General features: G+C 42.8%; 1 protein-coding gene across 1 annotated transcript in view; it reads left to right on the top strand.

Annotated features, from left to right (window-relative positions):
• The first annotated feature begins 1,676 nt into the window (after positions 1-1,676).
• Positions 1,677-20,379, top strand: part of KIF26B (kinesin family member 26B) — a 284,115-nt gene continuing 265,412 nt past the window's right edge. The window contains exons 1-2 of the mRNA XM_027683763.1: positions 1,677-2,437; positions 2,680-3,081. Coding sequence (XP_027539564.1) covers positions 2,375-2,437; positions 2,680-3,081 — 465 coding nt within the window. The 5' untranslated portion in view covers positions 1,677-2,374. The remainder of the gene's footprint in view (positions 2,438-2,679; positions 3,082-20,379) is intronic.

The raw sequence follows: 20,379 nt of genomic DNA, 5'->3' as shown, positions 1-20,379 counted from the left end.
CCAGGGACCGTCGCCCCGCGCGCAGCGCCGTGCCCGCGGACAATCCTCCGGGGGGGCGGGGCCGCGCCCCGCCCCGCCCCGCCCCGCCCCGCCCCGCCCGGCTGCGGGGGCTCCCGGGGCCCGGCGGGCGGCACCGTTCGGGATCGGGATCCTGCCGCCGGAGCCGGGAAGGAGCGCAGCCACTCAGCCCGCCTCGCCTCCCGCGGGGCGGTGCCCGCCCTCCGCGCTCCCCCGGCCTGGCAGCCGGGGGCCGCAGAGCCGCCGTGCGCCCCTGCCCCGCCAGCCCGCGGTCAGCGCTGCCGCACCGGGGTCCGCCCGCTGCCCCGACCCTCGGGTCTGTCCGGAGAGCGGAGGCCGGGGTGCCGGCCGGCAGAGCCTCCCGGTCCCGCCCGGACCCAGCGCGCGGGTTGGAAGGGTCAGCCCACTCCTGCCCGCAGGATTGTCCGCGGGCACGGCGCTGCGCGCGGGGCGACGGTCCCTGGCAGCACACGTGGTTAGGCAGGCATAGCTGGCAGCTTGGGAATTGAAGGTCTGCCGAAAAACAAAGGAAATCTGCCAGCTCGCCACCAGAACTGCCGAGCCCAGAGAAGGAGCAGTTCCACACTGTAGTGTGAGCGGCCCCCCGTCAGCGCCGTGGGGCCAGCGGAGGCTGTACAGCTCCGCACTGCTGCGGGCTCGCACGGCATTTCCCTTCCTTACCTTGTCATCCCTATCACGTCTGCCTACAGAACAAACCACAGGATCTCCGCATGCGGATTTATGTGAAACCTATTCACATGCAACGGCAGCTGGGGTGCACCTCCTTTTGTTTGCCCGTTTGTTCAGTTTTTTGGGGTCACCTATGTAAACGCTCAAGGCACTACCGATGTAGCCTGGCTATCTTGGATGGCATCACTTTTGTCAGCTTTAGATTAAAGCTTTCCTAACCGGATCAGGAATGGCTGTTCCATTCTTAGGGTGATAACATAGTGAAGTTAAAACACAGCAGAGCATCTTACGCATCTTTACTATTGTCAGAGTATCTGTGAAGACAGACAAGGACTGGGAGATTCCTTGCTCAGTGATGCTGGTTTTGTTTCCTCACAGCTGTTATGGCCCAGGTACACTAGGGATGCAGGAAGGACGCATTTATATGGAAGTAACAATAGGACGTTGAAAAGGTGGATGCAAGTCCCCTGTGTGTTCTGTCCTCATCTGCATCAACCTATCCATGTTATGACCCTATCAGGGGATCTGGCATTTAGCTCTTTATTGCCTCCATTTATAAGAAAATGAGCAGCTTGTTTTGAGAAGGAATATTTATTAGAGATGATTTTACTATCTACAGGATTTGAAATAAAAAAGGATATGTAACTAGATACACATGACCATCAAATAGAAATCATAATTAGAAGGGAAAGATTAATAGGGACACAAGTCTGTAGAATTTCATTGTTAAGAGATCAATTTATTATGCCCTTGACTGCAAGTTAAATTAATAACATTTAAAATTACAACAAGGAAAAGAGATGCCAGTGACTGTCATAAATACAGCTTGCTTTTCTTTCCTAGTTATTTAGGGAGGATTGGGAACACTTGCGAATAAAGCCTGAATAGAGGCAACTAACCAATAACTGCGGTGAAAGCAACAAGGTTCTCCCCCCGCACCCGCCCGCCTTTGCAAGAACGGAGGGAAATCACAGATGTCAATCAAGAAATACTGCAAAATAAAATGGACCCTCCCGTCAGCCGAGGCACCGCGCAGAGCAGCGGTGAGGCTCTGGCAGTCTGCTCACAGCCGCTGGCCCTGCAGCTCCGCCGCTGACCGGGGAGCGCACGGGGCTCCGCAGCCCGGGTCTTCCCTTCCCTCCCTTGCAAAACTGTCAGGCACAAATGGGCAGGAGGATATTGGTTGCAAGGGACGCGGAGGCTCCTCCCAGAGCCTGGATCCCGATATTTTCGGAGGATTTCTTTTAACTCACTTACAAACCTTGGTGAAGGGAACAAGTTGGCGATGTAGCGGAGGCGGAGAGAGCGGCTCCTACTCCTTCTTTCGCCTTCCTAGTGCTACCTTAGATGCTTCGCTTCACTTGCAGATAAGAGCTTGGCTGCCTGCCGGGGGATAGTTCCTGCTCTGGATGTTGCTGTTTCTGTGAAAACAAGGGTTGTAAGGGAATGAGAAGGAAGACAATGAAGAAAAACCGACCTGGAGAAAACCCCAGTCCCAAGCGTTTTCCTGAGAACTGACGGGTGTTTGGGGCTGAGTGATTCCGTCGGAGGCGGAGGAGGGAGCAAGCCTGCCCGCTCCGCGGGGGACTTCCCAGGACCGGCTATTCCCTTCGGATGCGGAGTGGGAAACCTGTAGGAAATTCTCCCGCCTCCCTACGAAGCCACCATGAATTCAGTGGCTGGAAATAAGGAGAGGATTGCGATCACGGCTCGGAGCAGAAAATACGGGGTAAGTTGTCGGCGGAGGGGCGGCTCGGAGCGGTGGCCGCCGCCGTGCTGGGGCTCCCGCGCCTGTCGCCCGCTGGCTGCCGGCCATCGCCCTCCGGCCCCGCGCAAGTTCCGTGGTGCGGGGTGGCAGCGGCTCCGGGCCGGGGAGGCGCGGGGGCCACCGCGGGCGCGGAGCGTCCGAGCGAAACTTGGTGGCGTCGCTGGGCCTCCCTGCCTGATCCGCTGCTCCTTCTCCCGCTCCAGGTGACCGACCCCTGCTCCCCCACCAAGCCCGCCGCTCCCTTCTCCCCCGAGAGCTGGTACCGGAAGGCGTATGAGGAGTCCCGGGCGGGCAGTCGCCCGGCCCCGGAGGGAGCCGGCTCTGCCCTGGGCTCCTCCGGCACCCCGTCCCCAGGCTCCGGCACATCCTCGCCGGGCTCCTTCACCGGCTCGCCGGGACCCGCCTCGCCCGGCATCGGCACCAGCTCCCCCGGCTCGCTGGGCGGCTCGCCGGGCTTCGGCACCGGCTCGCCGGGCTCCGGCAGCGGCGGCGGCTCCTCGCCGGGCTCGGACCGCGGCGTCTGGTGCGAGCACTGCAACGCCCGCCTGGCGGAGCTGAAGAGGCAGGCGCTGAAGCTCCTCATCCCCGGGCCCGTCAGCAGCAAGGTGAGAGCGGGGCCGAGGGGAGCGGGGCATCCCTGTGCCCGGAGCAGCCTCCAGCAGCCGCTTGGGCTGTCGGCCATCTGGGATCCCCTCTAACGGTGTCACCGCTAAGCGCTTTGGGTTTATTTGTATTCTCCCCTTCTTAGTCTTGTTCCCTTTTCCCATCCCTTCCTTCTGCTTCGTGTGGAGCAGGGTGCCTCTGTCTCCGGAGGGCTGCCAGGCTTCGGAGGGCATCTGTGATAGTCCCTGTAGCTCACTTCTTGCCTCCCTCTTTCATTGCACTGGTAACGGTTCTCTGTTATTTCCTGCGTGCTTGTTTTTTTTCCTAGTGGGGGGTAAGTAAGGGTGGGAATGCTACACGGGAGTCATTGGCCCCTTCCCTTTCTGCTATCTTTGATCCCTACAGGATGGATTTACAAAATACCCTGAGACTTGGCAGCCAACTTAGTGATGAGGTGTGTATGCATGGTCTAGTGCCAGTGGTCTCTACTTCCATTGAGAGAGAGACCCTCTTGTAGCTCCGGGTTCAGATGAGGGAGTGAAATGCTATGTGAGCCCAAAGGTCACCCAAGGAGGCTGTGGCAGACCATGGCATTGAACCCAGCTCTCCCAGCTGTTATTAAAAGAAGGATAACTTGCTGATGCTTCTCTGTTATAGCGAAGTGCTGAATTTTTATTTTTTTTTTATTCTTAAGAGGACTTGAAAATACTTGAAGCTGCTGGACCCCGAGCACTGGGTTTAATAATCCTGTGTCTAAAGAGGATGTAAGCATTTCTGATATTTGGCACCAGGTTTTAAGAACTGACTGATCCTGAATAGAGCTGGAAGTCTGCTTTCTGCTTCTGTTGGGGAATTTGGTACCTCCAAAGGCATTCCCTGAAATTCCTTGGGGGTTTTTTGGCACTGTTTTTTGGTTTCCCTGTTTGTTACACAGAATGATTAAGGCTAACAGCCCTAAACGAGTGACCAGCAGCCCTTGGCTGACCTCATGCTACCAAAATAGTAAGCACCGGGTTCCTCCATAGCAACCCTGTGAGTGTTGCATTGTGAATGGGTCTACAGCTGCTGGAATGTAGTACAATACAATTTTGTTTGCCCTGTTGCGTCCAGGTACTATCAAATGATAATATTTACTCTTCCACTTCAAAGAGTTTTCATTAGTGGTTACAATAAAGAGGTATCGTGGAAAAGAGCCGACTGCTGAGAAAGGATCCCTGGTATTGCTGTTGTGTTGTACTCTCCATTATTTATTTATGTGCTTTTTGAGAGGGAGTTGGTGCTCTCATGAACAAAAGACTCAAGGGCTAGTTACCTTGTTTCAAGAGCTGACTTACACTGGATTATTCATGAAAAGGGAAAGGTAGAACCACCAAAATTAATAGTAAATTTAACCATTAATACATGGTTGATCAACTGTAAAGTGTTCCTGTACCAAAATCTTCACAAATTTCAGGCTGTGTGATTTGGCAGTGATTACCAGCTGTAAACGTGGGTGGGAAATTACTGACACCCCTATGGGAGCCACCAGAATGACAGAGATTAGAGGTGGAGGGGAGGATAAAACTAACATAAAGACACAGTGTTTAAATAGAAAATTTGTGGTCATGCAAGGGTTTGCAAAGTGTTCCCTTATTGCAGTAGTGGTTGACATAGCCTTCCTGAGATGTTACCCTTGTATTACTGTTGTTATTTGTTCTGTTGTTCACGAAATTTAGCTGATGCTGTTGTCCAGGCCAGTCTTCATTTGTATCAGTAGTAAGCTTTACTTCTCTATTTTAGCCACCCTAACCTATGTTTTTTTTTTTTTTTATTCTTACACCTCCTTTCCAAACCTTCCAGTTCTATAGGAGTGCCACTTATAAAACTATTGCTGTCCAATCTGTGCACTTAGAGGCAAGGAAGGAGGCACAAGTAAGGTGGTCTTTGTGGGCTGTGGTGTCTGTCTGCCCTATTTACCATGCTCAATTGTACTTGCAGGCTCAGTTCTGTTGAGATACTCCAGCCTTTTGCATACAGTTCTTTTCTGTGCATGGGTGATACTGGCTCTGACTGTTTGCTGAAGTATCTCTTTCGCTCGTCCTTTCTGGCGTATTTGTGACTCCTATGAACTTTCTCATTTTGTGATTTTTGCCTTCAGCAGGTGCTGCCCAGCAGAGTGAAGCTTTGGCCTGGGTGATGTGAGATACAGACATCATGGCTAGTGCCATTGATTTCTTTGGACCAGCTGTGTTGGTCTTGCAAGTTTGTTTTTGCTGGTGTCATTGGGTAGCTTTTTCACTGTCTGCTTTGGGGAAAGTAAGGCACTGGCATGGGCTTGGCCGGTTCAACCAGGGCCTGTGAGCTGCCTTTGCAGGTGTGTGCCACAGTAACACAGTTGCCCTCTGAGGGCAAGATGTAGAGGGTCTCTCAAGAATGTAAAAATCTGTCTGTGTCTGGGGAGAACTTGGTTTGGTTTGGGTTGAGGCAGGAGTCTACTATACTGTGTTTAACGGAGCTGGCATTTTTCAGGGTCCTGTGAGGTGTGCTCTTGATTGCTGCTGTGGAAATAGGTTTTTTGCGTATGGAATGGATCCTGCCACTTAGTTAAGTGCAAGAAGGAGCAGATCACATTCCTGATTCTGGATATTCCTTCAGAACTTGTGAAGTATCTTACAACTCAAGACTGTGGTGCCTATGGGACACAGCTAATTGGCAATATGCCTTTATTAGAACAATTAAATGAAGCATTTAAAATGTATCTGCCATCATCTAGTCAGCCAGATCTGACTTACATGTTTTGTGTTGTTGCTGTTGAAGACAACCTAGAAATATTATTAGCTGTATCAATACATTCTGTGGCACCTGTTCCACATTTATACTGCATTTAGAAATACATATGATCTGGGGTATTGTGTATTGCAGAACAAGCAGAATATGAGAGTTTATTTTTTTTGTATGTTTTAACATATATCTAGTAGCAGATATTGAAACCTACAGTAACTGTCCAAATGTGAACCTACATTGATGTTTTCTATGTATACAATCACATAAATGTTTGTGTATATCTGTAAACTGCAGTAGTATACTTAATTGCTTCATACACAGACCAGGCTTTATGCATGAAGTTATGTACTGAAGCTTTTCATTTGACTGAAAAAAGCCACTTAACCTAGAGCAAACTGCTTCTGACTAGCTGATTGTTAATGCTGAGGTGTTGAGCTTCCAGTTTTAAATAGAAACATTCTCCCCTAATATGTCAACAGGATGAAAACTTGATTTTTTTTTTTCTTTTGCTGAGGCACAAAGGTGAAGAATGTATAATTATGGTTGTGCTAACTTATTTTAACCATTTAAAATGCCAGGTACCCTGCCAATAGCAAAAAGAAAAGTGCTAAAAGCTTATTGTTTCTTTTTCCTCCTCTTGTAACACAGATGTGGCTTACTGATGTTCAGCAATTATGTGCATATAAGGGGTTATGTTTTATGAGAATTAAACCTTATTCTAGCCCCCACGTGAAGCAGGCCAATGGGAAATAACTAGCACAGGTGGTTGGTATAGTTGTACACTGAGGGTGTGTTGGAGCATTTGGTGATGGTTGCTGGTGGGGTTTATGTTACATTTGCATGATGAGAAAGATTGTCTCAAAAATTACTAATACATTTTTTTTTTTAATTTAATGTTTTTCTTAGGCTATATTTTCAGAAGGGCACCAAACAAAATTCTAGCATAGAAGTTTATGGCATCATATTCCCTATTTATCAGAATTTGTGTGAAATGTGTTTACCTTGAATTCAGTCCTGTGATATCACCTGTCTTCAATGAACACTAACCTCACAGGCATCTAACAATTGAGGAGTTACTATATTGATGTGTATCCAATTATATTGTATATAAATAATCAATTGAATGCTAATAAGAATACTCTTCAGCTGATGATTATAAATTTGTTAGTACGGGATTCCAAAAATGCTGGATAGAGCATATAAACAAAGGCAATTTGAATGTGTTGGTATGAATAGCTGCTTAGGCGTGTTGTGATTGTGTTGGTAAGTAAGGATACTATTTTAAATGGTAGAGATGGATAGCACTGATGTCGTTGGGTGGCTTATATTGTAGACTATCCCATAGCTAAAAAGTCTGTGCTTCTGAATATAAGAATTGGGTAAATTCTGAGCACAGTGCGTCTGTGAAGAAGGAAGTAAAGGACTTGCGCTCAGTGTAAAGTTTTGGTTTTTTCCACCAATTTACTGACACTGTCTCATTTTTTGCTTGCATATTGTTGAATTACCTCTTCTTTCAGGAGTGCTCAATGGTCAAAGACTTGACTAATAATTATTAATAATGAAGAAAGCCCCGAAGCTGATCTAATGAAAAATAGGTTCCTGTTAGCTTGTAGCTACTTCAGAAACATTCCCAGTAGAGACAGGACAGTAATGAACCCTTCCTCAAAGCTTAGTGAGTGGCAGAATAATGGAATTTCATTTCCATCCAGACCTTTAATTTGTGAACAAGCACGGCCCGTCTGTATGGTGACTTAATTCATTGTGCAAAAAATCTCAGGCACCTAATCATTTCATCCCAACTCATTGTAATGCAGATAGGATTATTGCATTAGAAATGTGATTTTAAATGGCCTGAGGCAGTAATTTGTCAGCATTTGGAAGGATTAACTCCATTAAAGTTTAGGCAACAACAACCATTCTTTTGTGTTGCATCACAGGTCACAATACCAAACATTTAGCATAACTCATCTGTGAATCTTCTTACAATTGTATGCTTCCTGGCAAATTGGGAAGCCATGGGCTACTGCAGTTATGCTGGAATTACAGCTGCTTGCAGAGCTCCAGAGGAGACAAACAGATATGCCTTCACCTCTTATGAATTAATGTAAACCCTTTTCTAGGAGCAGCTGGAAGTCTTGCTGCTGCAGTCCCCAGTGTCAACATGTGAAATAGTTATATAATTTCTTTCAAGCTTGCAAATGTCTTGGAGGTCATAGTGAAGATACTGTATATTAAAGACTGCTCTTTAGAAAGCTGTCAAAACTGTTAGCTCTGCAGCTTTCTCTGTGGGATGAAAAACGCTTGCCATTACTAAGTGCCCTGGAAATTAGAAACCGGCCTATGATTGCAGATTATATTTAGTGAATTGAAACTATAGTGTTTCCTGTCAGAAGAGAAAATACTTTTAGACCATAGATGCAGGTGTTGAAGGTGGAGAGGGAAGTATTGATGTTTTAACTGAAGTAAATCTCTAGGGAGCAGATTTCTTTTTTTTGCAAAGACTTGTCTGTGCATCAGAAAATATTGTGTTCAGAAATAGAGTCAATGCTGAGTCTGTAACTGGCCTCTTCATGCCAGGCTGTCATTAAATAACAACGTCTTGAAGGTGCTTTATGCATGAAACCTGCGCAGATCTCAAAAATACCCTTGTATCTTTAGAGAGTCTTATATTTCCTTAGAAGTAAATGTAACATCCATAGATATATTGTATAATAAGCACAGGATTTTGGCATATAGTTTTGGAAGGGGAGAAGGAAGAAAGGTAGTCAGAGTTACCCGGACAGTGTTTGAAAAAGTGTCAAATATTACCAGTGTGGGCCATCGGCATGTAATGGGAGTCATGCCTGCATCAGCAGATTATTAGAACATTGCAGTGCTGTGTATGTAGGGCTGAAAGACATAGCAGTTTTGCCACATCAGCAGCACATAGCCTTTGACATCATATAATTGGGGTGCTTCCAAGCACTGAACTTACAGCCCGCCACCACAATAAACTTGACTGTCATGCTCTACATAATGATGTAGTAGGAACCGTAGCATTCTGTGACATGTGGTCTGCATGTCAAAAGTGTGAGAGATGTTCTTAGTTAAATTGCTAGCTTAGATCTTAAAGTGTCATGCTGTAGCTTGAGAGGCATAGATATTATTAAAATAGAGAAACACAAGCATATGTCTTCCCCTCCTACCACTGAATAAATAATTCCTAGCCCACAGTATTTGTTGTTGAAGCTGCAATTCAAGAACTATCCCTGATTGGAGAAAATTAGATTATATGTTTACTTTGAACTAAGCAAGCTGTAGCTTGTAACAACACCCTGATAAACAAAGTAGTATCCTAGGAGCAGAAAGCTCTAGAAGTGTCTTTTACAGCGTGTCCCATTGTATCAAATTTTGGTTGCGCTGTGACACTGATGGAAGTCACAATGAAAGTATTGCTCTTCTAGAAAGCAGTGGTGGAGTAATTACCACAAGCAATCTGCTGCAGTCCCACACAGAAACACTGCTTTGCTCTGGAAGCTTCAGCTTGCATGTTTGAAAGACATGGTAATGTTTCATCCAACACTTTCCCTTAACTCAGAGTGATCATTGGAGCTAGGTTTGTTTTAGATGATCATACCATTGCTGCATCCTCATTTGTAGGTTTATAGAAGTCAAATCCCAGTGACTTCTGTTCATCTTTATTTTCAATTGCTTTCTATACAACCTTCCTACATTAAACCAGGTTTAAAATGCCCCCAAACATGTACTGAGCATTATGAAGCCGTTAAGAGCTGTGTTTGTCTCTAGTTTTGAAACCTGAAATATATAATCAGACTTGGTACACATCGGAGTCTCTACAGTTGTAAAATCTTGTAGTATCTACAGCCAGAGTATGCATTTGCTTATGCTTCTTTTTCCTCCACTCTCCTCTTACATAATTTTACAGCACAGCTTAGTAATATTTTGATGGGATTGTGTTTGAGGCTTCTTCAAGTAAAATCAGACCTACACAAGACACTTAATAGAGGAAAGTTGATTGGACCATTCTGAGCTTGACATGAAGGCTGTTCAAAAGATCCTGCAAGAAATATCAAATATTGAAAATTCTTTCCTTTGTATAACATGAACTATTGCTTGTTACTTAAAAAAATATTAAAGTAGTGTGGAGGGGGAGAGAGAGAAGTAGTCTGGATCTGAACCTTGTCAGTCTATTGACTTACATGAAATTGACCTTAGTGAGGGCATTTTGGACTTCAGTGAAATCAGTAGGATTTCATTTAGGCCACAGCTCTTGTGTATCATATACCTCCAACCAGGGAATACTTGCAGGCATTCAAAGCAGCTCATGCTGCTCAGGCTGAGCAGGGCTAAGATATCCTGGCTCCCTCTGGCCTTCCCATGTGCCTTTTCTTTCTCTTCTCCATATGAAGGTCATAAGTTAGCATCACTGCAGGTCTCCTGTGTGAATACGTGGTGGTTGCTCCCTGCTTTAGTTCTTATAAAAATGATAGATAGTTCAAACACTTTCAATAGCACTGCTTTCCGAACTCAGATCCTTTTGATCAGGATTATTACAACAGCAGATGCGAGGAGCCAGTGATTTCTGAGAAAGGTACTGATGTGAGCAGCGCAATGCATCCAACTGTAGCTTCTGCTAGGGATTACTTTTTAATTACTTTACAAAATAGAAAGTAAAGGAAAATATGACACCAGCTATACAAAAGAATCAGTCTTAAGGAATTGATGTGTTCAATTTCAGCTCAGACTTATTGTTATGGTATCAGAATTCAATTTATTTTAATTTAAATAATACAGTGTAGTAAGGGTGTTAAAAGCTACTTACCATTTCAACATTGGTGTACTTCTTAAAAATGATTTTAATCCTCAACTGTGTTTATTTTTATTGTCTGTTATGATTTAACCCCAGCCAGCAACCAAGCACCACACAGCCCCTCACTCACTCCCCCACCTGCAAGACCAGGGAGACAATTGCAAGGGTAAAAGCTAGAAAACTCATGGGTTGAAATAAAGATAGTTTAAAAGCAAAAGCTGTGCACACAAGCAAAGCAAAACAAGGAATTAATTCGCTGCTCTCCTGGACAGACAGGTGTTCAGCCATCTCCAGGAGAGCAGGGCCCCATCATGTGCAAAGGTTACTTGGGAAGACAAATGCTGTTGCTCCAAACATCTCCTTCTTTCTTCCACTTTATGTACTGAGCATGATGTCATAGGGTATGGAATAACCCTTTGGTCAGTTTAGGTCACCTGTCCCAACTGTGTCTCCTCCCTGCCTGCTCACCATTGTGGCAGTATGAGAAAAGGCCTTGGCTCTCTGTAAGCCCTGCTCAGCAATGACAAAAACATCTCTGTATTATCAACCCCGTGTTCAGTGCAAATCCAAAACACAGCCCCATGGTAGCCACTGGGAAGAAAATTAATGCTACCCCAGCCAAAACCAACCCACTGTCACTAAGACCTTCTGTTCAATCTGTATTATTAAATCACATAGTATATGGTGATCTTGAATTTCTTATATATTATAAAACATTTTGTGTTTTCTAGGAGGAAAAAAAATACTTCAGTCTGATGAAACTTTCAGGCTGGTTTCCTCTTCTCACCTTTCTTCTGAAACTGTATTTGGTAGTAATCTTTGGATTAAAACAGTTAAATTGCCAAGGAAGATTGCTCAAGAGATCTGAGGAAACTGATGGGATATTAAACTGACCTTTGTTTACCATTCATGATGAAAACAAAAGACTTTGCTCAGAAGGAACTAGAGTCACTTCTAGAGTCACATATGTAAAGCATTTGCTGATATAAGATTTTTGCATATTTAAAGTTGTCATTCCTTCCTATTAAACAAATAAGGGCTGAGTCTGCTCGCTTTGTTGCCCTATAAGTAGGAGAACTTAACATATAGGCCCTATGGTATCTGTTTTGTTAGTGCTTGGTCAATGATCTTATTCAATGGATTTGTCCATTTGGGAAAAGATGGTCAAATGCCTTTGAAAAATTATTTTATTCCAGTAAGAATGTACTGCAAGCTGAATTGAATGTGGATCTGGAAAACACTTCAAATTTCTTGCTGGTAATATGTGTTGAAGGAACTGTGTATGCTGAAGGTAGGATATCTTTATCTAGTGTAATATGACTTAGGTAAAGCATCCATCCAGCTCTAGTGTCTGTAGGAAAATCTTAAATTGGGAATACAGTCTGTTTAAGTGTTTTGGCTTCCAAATTACCTTCAAGTGGAAGTTGCTTTATATGTCCTTATTTCTTACAAATGTATTTTGATCTGTGGATTTTCTATGATCTATTAATACCAAACCTCTAACTTGTATTTCCCCATGCCCCCTAAGTCATAAATACTTTGATGTGATCATTTATTTGCACCTGAGTATTCACAACAGCTTCTCTATTCCACGGTCTTGCACTGGAAAAAAATTCTACTCACGTGAATGTTTGGGGAAAAGTAAATGAAAGGAGACTTTGACATCCACCACAGTAAATATTTTCTTTTTCTGGAGAAAAAGTGAAATTTCACACTGGTTTGGGGGTTTCAACTTTGTTCAGAGCTGTCTGAACAGAATCTGCCTCAGCAGTGCAATTGATTTTCCCCAAGTTGTGCATGCTTCATTCCCTCTCTCCCTACCACCCTCAAAATTGACTGAAGATAAATCAGGACTCAAGATGCAACCCCTCAGTTTCTGTGGGCCTCTGTGACTTCTGTTGGGAATTGCCCATTCGTTTTACTGCAGGTGTACTTGAAGATATGAAAGAGATTCCTGCAGTGCTGAAGATGGTGGTTGCTCTGAAGCCCTTTGTTGAAAGCGGGGCAGAACTTGGCCTTTACATATTTCTCTCCTGGCTCCTCTGAGACTCACCTGGGCAAACTCCTGTCTTATCAAAGCTAAACTCAGACTTGGCTATGCTGAAGTTATTCAAGAGAGGGGACTTCTGCCTGCTAACTGATTGAATGATTGCATGCTACTATTTCATTTGGACAGTTTTATTTTTCTGTGCCTCTTGGCTAAATAAACCTCTGACCTGTTGAGTACCAAATGCTGAAAGAATTGCCCATTTACTCCATCCACCTGATGGACTCCAGCAGAAAGCCTAGTGGGCAATAAGGCAGTCTTGGCCTTCGGCAGGCGCAGAACATCGAGAATAGAAGTCATTACTCTTCATTTCTCTATTAGTTTCACTGTTCATTTAATAGGGCCAGGCAAAGAAAACATTAATATCCTATTCAGCAGCCAAATGCACCAAAGTGGGAGTTGTGACTTGTGTGTTTTCCTCTTTTCTAATGGTATCATTAAAATTTAACAAGTCCTTTAAATCATGTTAGTATTCCCAGGGTTACTATGCTGAAATTGGTGGCAGCATTCCCACAGGAAGAGTTAACAGTGGCTGAGGCTGTGTGGCTGGCATTTGTTGCTCAGAGGGAGGTGTTGGGTCTGGACAAGCCCTGGCACCAGAAAGATGAAATCAAGGCTTTGGTGACAGGGGGCATTTACAGTACACATACATATTCTTTGCTATTTACCTCTCCCTTTTCACTCTCTCCTTGCTTTTCTCTCCCCATTAGCACTAAAGCTGTCATTTCAGCTCATACCTCTTAGATGTCTAATGGAAATTCTTGACAATAAGCCTGCATACATGTGAACTTAGCAGGAAGGCACAAGTGTGCTAGTCAGTGCGAGTGTCAGATTTAAGAGATTGTTAGACCATAGATGGCTTTTACTGGAGGTCGAGAAGGCTAACAAAGTGGGAGATGCAATTAAAATGGTATTTGTTAAAAAGGAATAGCTAGCTGTCTGGGCAGACTGAATGTGGGGAAATGATGGGTAGCTGGAAGGACATTAATGATGGCTTTGTAAGCAGTTCTGCAGCATGGGTGGTAAGCCTAAATCCAGAGCTGCTCTTTTAGTATGCCTAATAAGACTTCCTTTTTTTTTTCCTGTGTGTCAAGTCCATTTTTGAATAATGGATTTGACAAAAGTTCTGTGGATTTTGGTTTAGATTTAGAGGTGAGTGAAAGATTGGTTTAGATTTAGAGGTTTAGATTTAGAGGTGGGTGAGGTAAGAGAAGAAACTAGCTTTTGGGAGCATTCTCAACACCTTGAAAACAAGGCTTTGCAGGATTTTACAGAATTGGTTTTTGTACAGTCACTGATTCAGTGCTCTTGCAAAGAGGCTGTTTGGTGAGGACTATGAGATGGGGCAGGCAACTCATCAAAATGCTTTCTTATTTTAAATGAACCAGTTGGGATCTGGTTCTTGTAAGCTGTTGATAAGAGCTCTGATGTTAAATAATAATAATAATAATAATAACAACATCTTCTCAGAATTACTTTTGCCACAGCAATCATCTTTAATTGTTAGAGGTATTTGATCACATCTCTCCTTTATAATTTTTTTTTGACAGGTGGGCAGTCAGGTATTTGGCTTCAACATCATGGTTAACAGCTTCCAAAGTTGCAAGGAGCAGAGTGGGCACTTACAGCAGGTTGGCCAATACATTTTGGTGTCCTAAAAAACATAAGCAGCTGTGCATATAGAAAAGGCCCATTACAAGGAGAAATGTGGGGCTTTGAGTGGAAGAAAACATGCTATGGAGACAGAAATGCAGTGGGGAATGAAGTGTGCCTTGGTTCATCCAGGCAGCAAAGCTACAGTGCTTTCATGGGAAAGGTGGCACACTGGGGAAGCAGGGAGAAATGGGTGATAAACCCAGGTTCTGTAAAAGCCTGAGCTCACTTTAAAGTTTTGAAGAACTGATTCATATGAAGGTTGTGTTTTGTTTTGTTTTTCTTTAAAAAGACTATCCCTGTAATTTTTCATTTCTCAATCTTTCTCTCTCTTAAAACAGAAACCAGCAAGTAGCTAGAAGAGTAGAAAGCAGTTAAACTGAAGTTGTCCTTGGTTTAATGCACTTCAGCATTTTTCATTCTGAAATTTATTTTTTTTTTCCAAAGACTAAGGTACTGGTACATCCTGCGATCTAAAGGTCTAACAAGGTTTTCTTTCTTACATCTAATTAATTTGTTTCTCTTTTTACCAGTCATGAAGACATATATGTTCCATACTGTCCATTTGAGATTTGGTATAAAATAGGGATTCAACCCACTGCACTAGCAATTTTACCTAGCATGGCAAATAAATAACATATGTTTTAGTGCATCAGCAATAGTTATGAATTCAGTCTGGCTTTTCCTTTCTCTGTTCCTGTCTCTGAAGGAAAAAATGTTTGATTTCCAGATTAATTTGAATTCTTATAGTGTTAAGCTTACTAATTCTGTAGTATTATTATACTAGACATTCTAAGGCCACACTATTAAGTAGCAGTACTTGTTTCAAATACTTTAAAAGCAGAATAGAAAAGACCTAAGGTGTGAGAGAAAAGCTAAAGGTGGGGGGGGATATACATGAGGGCTGAATGCACAGGCACTGATGGCTCTAAATGAAGCGCTTTACAGACTGAAGTGCTTTAAATTGTCATCCTTCTTTGTCAGTCCTAGTTACTTAGTTCTTCCTAGCCTGCTCTACCACTGTCTTGCCTGTTTAATATTCCACTTCAGTATAACAAGAGATGAAACATCCAAGATGCCTGTATCCTCCAGGAGTCAGCACTACTGATGTATTTGTGTTAGCTGTTTATAAGCAATGTGCCAAACAGGGCTATAAAGAGGAGAGGGAGCAGGGGAAGGGAAACTGTTGCAACTTCTCTTAATTTGCTGGGTTTTTTATCAGTGAAGGAAATAAATTCCGTCACTTTCCTTCTCCAAGTGCATGCACCCTGGATAATACAAATTGTTTCAATAAGCACACACTGCTAAGGCCTAGACAAGGGCCTATATTTCTGTGCCTGAAATATCAAGGACCAGTGTGTGCTATGTGGAAAGCTGGTGTGGAATCATGCTGCTGAGGAAGCTGTGTGTAGTAATGTGCATGGGTGACACTGATAAATGGCTCCTCTAAGCAGGCATTTGCAGCAAATTGTCAGATTGAGACTTCCCAGCATACCCTAGACCTCGACATGAATGAAATCTCTGTTGCACCATTATTTACTCACCTGCATATGAAATGAGAGGATAGGATTCATTGCTTTAGTGCAGCTTTTATATGATTTTGCTCTCTGTATGTATGCATGTGTGTATATATTTCTTTTCCCTCACTTTCTGCAGCAATGGCTGCAGAATTCCCAGTGTTTTCTCACTGATTAGACAAACAGCATTTTGAAACAGGCTAAAATGGTTTTCAGGGTAAAGGATGAGTGTTTTACTTCTAGAAACCTAAAATGAATGTTCTATGTATTCTGTTTTTTTGGCTAGACACATGTATAATTAAAGGTAGGTAAGCATGGTTTGCTTTTCATTGTTTTATTTTGTTGTGGCTGTTCTAGTATAGGTTGCGGTGGCTGGGAAAGAAAAGGGAAAAGTCTTGGATTATTTTCCTTTTTGAAGAATCATGATTACGGTCTTTAAAAGGCAGTGAGACAAGTCTGCAAATCTATTTTGCATTGAAGTAGAGCCTCATCTTTTCCTTGTTACCACTAGACATTACTGATGCATGACAAGAATCAGTCTTGCTCCTTGCCGTCCTTCAACATGTTGTTTGGCTTTTTATTTTTTCCTTCTTTGAGGTGATTTTCTAGAATAACTTGTCATCGAAACTGAAACTCTGGTTATTTAAGCTTTGATGGAAGGGTCTCTGGAGATTAGGGTAGAATTTCTGGCCAACTTAGAAAAAAAGAGCTATTTTTTTGTAGTTAGGATATGCTCCCAGTACACAAAGATCCTGATAAGTTCCCCACTCTTCTTAATTCCAGCCAATATGTCAGACCTGAACTCTGAACCTGAAACTTGGGCTCTGAACTGCTTTGAGTTTACCTACAAGGATATAAAATGGTAAACTGACAGAACAGCAGAAAGGGAACACAAGTGTGTCAGGGCTGAAGGACTTATTATGCACACAAAATTTAGCTACTGGATTACACTAACAACCACCTTACCTGAAGTGTGCCTTCATTGGCATTGTGAATGTATCTGACAGGGAGGTGAGGGTCTATGTCTTGACCCACCACCATGCTGTGGTGTTGATGCATGTCTGCAGCTGCCTGCTCCACCCTTCTGCTGCAGCTCTCTTAAATTGTTGCTTCATTATCAGAGCCCTTAGCTTCTTGCTATCTTATCCTTTGCCCTCAGATTATTTCTGTATGGCTTGCTGGTTTTTAGTAGAAATGTTTAATATTTGCGGGTGATGTGGAATGGGACTTTCCGCACACAAGTTTCCACAAGAAAAGACCTTTTTTAATCACTTGGTGGAAGAGGACAGATGGTCTTAGAGTGGTTTCTAACACTAAGATGCTCATGGAAGTCACAGGGCTTCACACAGCTGCAAATATTCACGCCAATGTGCCCATTCCTGGAGTACATGCGTAGATCTCATCTCAGTAAAATATTTGCTTTTTCTATCTGTACAGCTGAGGAGAAGAGATATAGAGTAACTTGGTGAATTAATTAGTTGCATCGAACAGAGGCCAGGGTTCTTACATGCTTGTGCCCTTGACTAGCGGGCTTTTCCCTTTCTTGCTAATGTTGACCATCCCATTCTGCAGCAGCTCTTGTATGCTGGCTCAGTGTTGGCTCTTCTGACTCTTTACAGAGAGGAAGAAGGGAGGTGTAGTTTGCATTTCAAAGCTGTCAGCCTTAGAGGGATTGGAATATGGCAGTTGAATATGTGGTAACTAATTATCCAGTTATGACAACAAGTCTTTCGGAAAGACCTTGACTTCTGCTTCTCTGATTGGTACCAGGAGCTGGCTGTTAGTTTAACAAAAAAAAACAAAAAAAAAAAAAAAAAAAAATTTGCTAATGGGTTTGGTGTGGGGTTTTTTGTGATTTTTTTCAAGACTGTATTTATTAATTCTCTTTCTTTTTCTTCCTACCTTGGACAGTTCATATCTATGAATAATTTAATTGTCCTTGGCCGTCTGCTGTTGAGAATGGCACGCTGTTAGGCATTCTGTATTCATGTAACATTTGTTAATGTTTGTTTTGTATTCTGTCTGCTTCTCTGCCTTTCCAGAGATCAAATGGATGATGCAAGGCTTGACAACATATAAATGCTATTAAACTGGATCCAAAAGAACAGAAAAGGAGGCCTTTGTCATTTCATTAGTTAGAACATTAATTGGAGTAGGTTGTTCAGTGTTTTTCTTGCCAGTTGAGAAGTAAATGTTTATGTGAAAGCATTTTTCTACTTTTTGAAAAGTTTGTCTTGAGAATATGTCTTGAAATTACAAGTAACTATTTGTACTGGCTTACATGATATCTCAAATATGTTCCCTCTGTTTTCTTGCCCTAGACATTCTTTTATACTGTCATTATTCACAAGTTTTAAACTGCAGAAATTCTAGTTTTGAGGTTTTAATTCTTTTTGCATTGAGGATTGTATTGCTTTAACTGCTTTTATCATGATACTTGTTAAGCAAAAAAAAAAAAAAGCTAAGATCTGTAAATTTTTTTCTGCTTGCATCTTTTCTGATCCAAACATAAGCATCTTTATTATTATTTATTAGATCTTGTCAGTAACTCTTATAAGCTTCAGATTGAGACCTTGAGGACAGTAGGCAGAAAGCACATTCCAAGCTACTTTGTTGTCTACAGTTTTGCCAGGTGAATGGGAAACCAGGTTAGTGCTTTATTGCAATTATAGAAAGTGATCTCATCCTTTTTGGAGAAAGCTTCATCTTTCAGAAAAAAACATGCTAAAAAGAAGAAATAATAACATTTTCTCTCATGGGTAATTCACTTAATGACTGCTTTCCTGCTGTCTGTTATATTAATAGTAACTTTTTAATGTAACATTGAAATTTTTCATCATCCACAATTAAACAGTGTTTGAATGTATGTTGCTGCTCTAACAGCCTCTGCTTTTGTAACTATTTTGCCCAAGGTCCTCAGAGTTCCTCAAAGCTCTGTCTTCATATATTTCCTATGGTGCCTACCAGAGTGACACTACATGTTACTGGGCTTCATAAAAATTTTGCATAGCCCTATAGTCAGCAGAGGGTCTTTTAAAGTGCTTCTGATCCTGGGTGCATCTAATGTAGAGGGATAACTTCCTATAAAGTTCACCCCTCTGCTGCTGGACAGCTGGTAAGCAAGTATGCGATTGTTTTGCTTGTTGTTTAGAGTCCAGTCCTATAGCTCTTGTTAATGGCTGTCAGCCAAGTGCTTGTGTGCTATGGGGCTGGGTGTCAGTGCTGCAGTGTCTCTTGAGGCAGGCGTGTTTGAAAACACCATTCTCAGTGTGGGCAGTGCTGGGTGTGCTGCCTCTTTGTCTGTGGAATGTCTTGTGAGGCTGCCTTTAATTTGAACCATCTGTGGCAACCTGCACGCTCTGTTATAATACTGTTTTTATGTCAGACCTCCAGTGGCATGCTGTGAGAGTGCTGGAGACCAGCATGGGAATTAAGGTAGAAAATCCACGGGAAACATATTGCAGTGCATGTACAATTAACTGGAAAATAATTCTATTCATTGTGAACTGTACATCCTGCACCAGACTCCATCTTTGTTTTCATTCTGTCAACTGGAGTGACTCTAATGAAATTGCAGGGTGTAAAACAAGGATGAAATGTATATGTAATTGTTCCAGTGTTTGTTAAAGGCCTCCCTTCTGTTGGGTGAAGCAGTATTGGACTTTGCGCTTCCCTTTATCGGTGTCTGTTGAAGGACCCTTTACGGTAGTCTGAGGCTTGTTAGAGCACCCAAAACACGGAGTTGCTAATTGGCTACAGCCCTGTCCTTTCTTTACATACTGCTGTTTCTCTTCCTGTAACTAGCAAACATACTGTACGCCTCTTCCCTTTAAAAAACTTCTATGCTATTTTAACCTCTCTACCCCATTTTCTGCTCTGTTTTGATAATTTTCTTTTCCCTAACTAATGACTCACCTGGACAGGATTGCTGCTGGCTCTGTGATTATAGCAATTAACTCTAACCCTAAGGAAATGTCTTGCTGTGTTTCCTGGCAGCCAGGATCTATGGGAGCTGGTAAAACAGAACAGATCAGACTTCATTTTTCTTTCATTTTAATCTTGCTACTGATTTACAAGGAAAGCAACTTACTGTGAACGATCTTGTCAACCTTTGGGCTGGCTAAGTTATTCAAAAATTTGTTGACTTGATTTTTTCAGAGTTGCTGTGATTTCCTTACAACTTCTAGCAAACTGCAATGGCTTTGGTTGTTCTGTAAACAGGGCTTCTTAAGCCTGGCTTAAAGGAATTGAGAACTGCAACTGGAAACACTGTCATAACAATTTTTTCTTCTGCATGTAAGACTTGATTTTATAGTGGTGTTTAGCCAAGCCAAGCCTTGTCTTTCACTTGATGGTATAGAATAATGAAAATCCAGTTTCAAGAGAAGTTAGGACCTTGGGAATACATTATTGTCTTTAGCAAGCTTGCTCACACATTAATAACTAAAACCAGATGTGTAAGCAAGAGTTTTGAATATTGGACAAAATGGGAGCGAGCAGTGTTTATATA

This window comes from Neopelma chrysocephalum, unplaced genomic scaffold (genome assembly GCF_003984885.1).
Source record: "Neopelma chrysocephalum unplaced genomic scaffold, ASM398488v2 Primary Assembly neopelma1_23, whole genome shotgun sequence".
NCBI lineage: Eukaryota > Metazoa > Chordata > Aves > Passeriformes > Pipridae > Neopelma > Neopelma chrysocephalum.
Note: the sequence above shows the minus strand (reverse complement) of the source record. Positions and strands in the feature narration are given on the sequence as shown.